The following is a 5,629-nucleotide window of genomic DNA, read 5'->3' on the forward strand; positions in this document are numbered from 1 at the left end:
GGGAGCGTGTCTTTATGACACTTCTGCTAAGATAAAACAATGATCCTCCAATTTTCCAGGACCTTTCATTTTGGATTTTGGCTTATCCAATTTCCTTTTTAGCCCTTTAATACTGATGTTATTAATAGAAAATAGAGAGTTCTTTTTCTTTTTACTTGCACTAATTTTACATTTGTAAATTACTTGGCACTGCTTTAATTTACTGTGATAGAATGAAATCAGAATTAGGAGCACTGAATGTGTAAAACATACTTGGGTTTGCAGGTATGATTAGCTGTGAAATGTTTTGTGGTAATTCTGAGTACATGATGGTATCCAATGACACAGTGTTTGATTATTTGGGAGAACCAGAGTTGCAGAGCCCACAGATTGAGACAAGCAGCAGAGTTCTGCAAAAAATAAGAGGGATGACCAAACAGCAAGTGAGAAGAGAGAGAGAGAGAGAATGTGAGAACAGATAGAAGAATGAGGAGATGGCCTTAATGAATGATGAGAGCTGAACTGAGTGTGTAAATGGACAGCTGAAAATTGGGAGAGCAAGCAGCAGGACCAATTTACTTTAGGATACTTGTAAATAGTTCCAATAGAAAGAGAGAGAAGGGGGATAAAAGCAGTCAAAAGACAAAGGTATTCACAACTAGGCTGGTAAATGTTACAGTGAGATAACCCTTTCCAGGAGAAAGTTATGGAACAACTAAAGAAAAAAGACAGGAACAGTTTATATGAAAAGGCTTGAAGGGAGCTTCTAATTGAAACCAATGTGACAGGACAGGCCAATCTCCTTCTAGAGCTTTGACTCATCCTTTAGAGAAACTGTCCTTTCTTCTAGAACTGACCAGGATGGCTTTTCAGGCCATATATTTTCTGTCTTGTGCATGTTAACTTATGTGTGTGCATATTCCTTAGAACTCTTACTTTGGGCCTGAGTTATGCCTGTTCTATATAAATGGTAAATCTCTAAACCTCTTTGGAGTGCTTATGCATTAATGTCACCTAAAATACATTTTGAGGTTTAATCAACATCTTATGGGTTTTAAACTCTAAATTTTGACACTAGAACTAGTTACCTTAAGTTAAACAATATAAGCTCCTCAGATCATGACATGCAGCATCCTGAGAGCAGGGAGCTGGAGGTAATTCTCTTCTGTACAACCTTACAACTTGGATTCCGTACGGGGCACTTGAACTGCTGTAATGAACAGTGAGAATCAGACTAGGATTTTTTTTTTCTTGTTACTTACCTACATCCTTCTCTCTAGAATGTTTTAGCTCATGAGAAATGCTTTTAAATAACTGTTTTTGTCTTTTTATCTTTTTTTGTATGTTTTGAGTATGTCTGAGCTAGTTTGGCAGAGAAGAATCCTGGTATCTTGGGCTGTATCAAATGAAAGGTTGCCAGAAGGAGTAGATGAAAAGAAATTTTTTGCTCAGAAGGTAATGGGGCAGTAGAACAGGTTTCCCGGAGAGGTTGTGGATGCCGCATCTCTGGAGGCATTCAAGGCCAGGTTGGACGGGACTCTGGGCAACCTGATCTAGCAATTGGCAACCCTGCCCACAACAGGGGGCTTGGAAGTAGAGCCATTCCAACCTCAGTTATTCTATTATTTTGACTAGGAGAACACTATGGGTGTTATTTCATCTGTGCTCTTAGCTGGAATTTACTAACAGTAACTAATCTAAGTTAAAATTGTTATGCAGTTCATTTTTCCTTGTTGCTTTTGCTTGGATTAGAAATGGGGTAGTGAAGGACAGAAAGAAGCAGCTGTCAAGTAGGACTACTTTTTGTGAGGGTAGTGCTGCCTTAAAGTAAGTACATGTGAATCTGTAGCCATTTCTTACTGATGTTGTAGTAACAGAGTCCACCACTGTAGCAGAGAAGAGGGCTAGGCTTTTAGTCTTAAACTGCCATCATGCAGCCTCTCCTGTGTGACAGTAAAGACCAGCAAGGACAAGGGCTGTATGCTGATGAGTGTCTGCTTTCTGGTTTCATTATCTGTATGATTGGTACAAGATATAACCCAATTTTTCTATTTGATCCCCAAAAAGAAGAATGTTATTCATCTTCAGATGATTATCATTAGATCAGGATGGGAGAAATTAATTATAACACAATGCATCCACAATACATTAAGATTTGCAATCCATGTATGCTTATTTCTCTTTATAATTTATGAAAGTTGTATTTTGCCAGAGTGTATGGGAACTGTTGATAACGGCCTGAACCTCTGATTGACCACCTGAGGCAAACAATGAGTCAGTCATGGGAGCACAGGTGAAGGCAGTTCACCTGTAATACTGGAAGGGGTGGAGCCTGGCTGCACTTTTCCTAGATCCCATTTAAGGACTGACTGACACTGAGGAAGAATCTCTTTCTGGAGACTGCTCCTTGTGGTGTTTACTGCGACCTTATGACTCTGGTGGGCATTTCCATTTATTTTGATTATCTTTCCATTGTGATAATCTTACTAAACCTAACCTCTGTGTACCTATTGATTGTACACCTATTGATTGTACACCAGAGTAAATGATCTTTTTGTAGATCCATAGCCGTACTACCTGATTGTTGAATCTAATCAATATCATTAAGAAAATGAACATATGATAATGATTGTTCATAAAGGCCTATTTCCTGCATATATTTTCCCAGTAGGTAGTAGACCTGTAAAGGTTGTTATATTTCTAAAGCAGACTTTAGGGATGAATATAAAAGAAGCAATAAACTCAAGCTCTACTATGAGAGTTCTCTTCTGAAAGAATGGTTTCTGAAATACATTCCTAAAAATTCTCTTCATCCTTTTTTGTGTGAACTTATTATCTGCATTTTCTGGTAAGGGCTTTCTGGAACAGGTCTATCTCTTCTTTGTTTGTGCACCAGTACACGCATCCATATAGGCACACGTAGGGGAGAGAGGCTGTGCTATTGAATGTCTCTGTTATGTCTCTGTTAAAGACTCATTGAAGCTTTCTGAGCTTGTTTTTCTGTGAGATGATATGATATTTCAGTCTATTTTAATTTTCCTGTTTTGACTGCATTCAAAAGGATATCGGTCATTTAAAAAATAAAAAAGGCACATAAAAACACTTTTTCATTACAGTTTTCTCACTATCTGGATGTTAAGTAGGTGTTGATCATTTTATCTAGGAACTGAAGCTTGTGATCAACAGATGTATGATCTTGGTTCTGATTAAGAATGGTGAACAAATTGTGCTCCAGAGAGATGCGTGTTGTGGAAGTATAGTAGAGTTTAGAAATTAGATATTTCTTTTGATACAGATCTTATTACTAGGGTCACTTCTAAGAAGTATGTATAGACTTTTTATTTCAATAAACTGTCTTCTTTTCAACTTAAAAAATAAAAATAAAAAAAAATTGGGAGACCTTCTCTGACTTCTGAAAAATGCCTGGAAAAAACTGAAGTAGATTAGGAAAAATCTATACTGAGAGGTTGTCCTTGCTCGTCTGATGGGGGAGAAAAAAGATGTCAGAAGTTCTCTGACTACTTTTCTGTACATCTTCACTATGCATGCTAACCTCTGTGGTCATGAAAGATTGAAGATGCTGGCAAGGTTAATAAGAGTCTGGTGTCCTCTCAGTTTTTACCCAGTCTGTTGACTGAGAATGATTCTTAAAGAGTACATGGGCAAAACTGCAAGTCAGTATGTTGCTGAACTTTAGATTTAAGTGACTGGGGAAAACAGCATGAACTCAAACGCTCCAAACCTTTTATATCCATTTTTTTTTTTTTCCCCCCTCAAAAAGAGGAAGCTAGTACTGTCTGTCAGACCTAGGTTAGGATTTAATATAAAATAAAATGTCAGAGATGGAGCTTTTTGTTCTTATTAATTCTTTTCTATATATTTTCCTCTTAGTCTTTTATTGGGGCTGGCCTTTTATGCTTAGCAGTATTAGTTACGGAGAACTTTTGAATCTCTCGATGAAACTATTACCTTCCTATTCTGATCACTTAAAACTGGTTAAGCTGCTATTCCATCCACAATTGCAAGTTTTAATGGCTGATGGTGTGCCTAGTGAAATGTTCCAGAAAGGACCACAGTGTAACTATCTGAGAAAATCTTATCATGTCCTAAGCACAAGAAATACTCTGATGTGTTATTTCAGGGCAAAACTGAAGAACTGAGAAACTTTATAGGTCAGAAAATAACCTAAGGAAACCAGTGACTCAAGGCTGATCTCGTGTTTTAACTTTCACATTGTGTCTGTACTGTGTCTCACAGAACTAAACAAATGTTAGAAACCTCAGTCAAAAGAATCACTGAAAAGGAAATGGACTCTATGCAAATTAGATACAATTATCCTGCATTTGCTATGAATCCTTAAGTCAGCTCCAGAGGTTGGATAATTAATCAGAACACAACATCATGTTGGCAGAGATAGACTGCTGTTGGGAGCAAAAATGAAATCTTCACATTACACTACAGATACTTAGAACTCTTAGAACCAGCAAGTTTATCCCTGAAGTGGAGTAGGATTATGCTGTGCTGTAATTCTATCAAGCACTGTGCTTGAGCTTTGGGTTAGCACAGTTCCAGCCAGACAGCAGTTAAATAAATTTAATTATAATGAAAACAGCTTAATTCTCTGTTAGGATGTATTTCTCTTCAGAACTCTGCAATACTATGGTCACCTTTGTTATGTTTGATTTTGCCAATAAAGCTTCCTTTAAGCTGACATTAAAGACTAGCTGTACTTCTCCCCACCAAGATAGATGTAAAACCAACTCATTTGCTAGGCCTGTGTTTCATCTACACACCTGCAAAGCAGGGCAGTAGTCAGTAGCTAAAAAAAATTATGATGGATAGCAGCAATTATAAACCAATAATATACGGGAAACAGAAAAGATTGCAAAGAATTTCCTGCCATATGCATTTGGGAGGCATCTGGACTACATCTGGGAAAGCATACACTCGGGGAGCTGCAACTTGCTGGAGGTGCGTGTCTGTGCTATCAAGAATAATGATAAAATGGTGCAATTCATGTTTACTTCTTTGTGCATTAAGGGGAGGGAAGAGATACTCAATATGAAACATTTCTCCAAACAGATGGAGTACAATACAACATTAATTGACTGAGAAGTAGGGGAGATCACCTTGTGAGCTGTTTTCTCATTTTATTGCTTAATCGTATTCAAGATGATTGATAACTTTTCTTAAAGAGTACTATGCTGGGATTGCAATTAGCATAAGTGGTGACATGTAAATATGACCGACCTTAACATTTACATTTTGGCTTACTGGCCATAGGGACAACCTGATGTTTAGGAATGCATTTTGCTAATGAGTCATTAAAAAGAGGAGGAATGGAAGCCATCTGAAAGGTGTGCCTGCTGATACACCAGAGCAGAGTAATCTCTAAAATAGATTTGGTTGTCTGCTGGGAAAATTGCGGAAGGAAGGAAAGAATGATTTCTTACAGAGTATTTGCTAACGTGTGGAAAGTTGTGTGTGTTTTCCTTCCATACCTCAGTGTAATACAAGCTGTTCCTTAGTGTTACTGATCTGGTTTTCTTAAGGGCTACTGAAAGATTTTGGTCAACCTGTCTCTTTAGTTTTTATGCCCTTCACATAAAGACTGAAATAGCTAATTTTTTTTTTTTTTGTGTGTGTGTGT

At 37.5% G+C, this 5,629-nt stretch overlaps 1 protein-coding gene across 1 annotated transcript in view; it reads left to right on the forward strand.

Moving 5' to 3' along the window:
• The first annotated feature begins 308 nt into the window (after positions 1 to 308).
• The window catches only part of PXYLP1 (2-phosphoxylose phosphatase 1), an 8,472-nt gene continuing 3,151 nt past the window's right edge, over positions 309 to 5,629 (forward strand). The window contains exon 1 of the mRNA XM_010716672.2: positions 309 to 447. Within this exon, the coding sequence (XP_010714974.1) occupies positions 309 to 447 (139 nt within the window). The remainder of the gene's footprint in view (positions 448 to 5,629) is intronic.

Source organism: Meleagris gallopavo, chromosome 11, assembly GCF_000146605.3.
Source record: "Meleagris gallopavo isolate NT-WF06-2002-E0010 breed Aviagen turkey brand Nicholas breeding stock chromosome 11, Turkey_5.1, whole genome shotgun sequence".
In the NCBI taxonomy this organism is placed as follows: domain Eukaryota; kingdom Metazoa; phylum Chordata; class Aves; order Galliformes; family Phasianidae; genus Meleagris; species Meleagris gallopavo.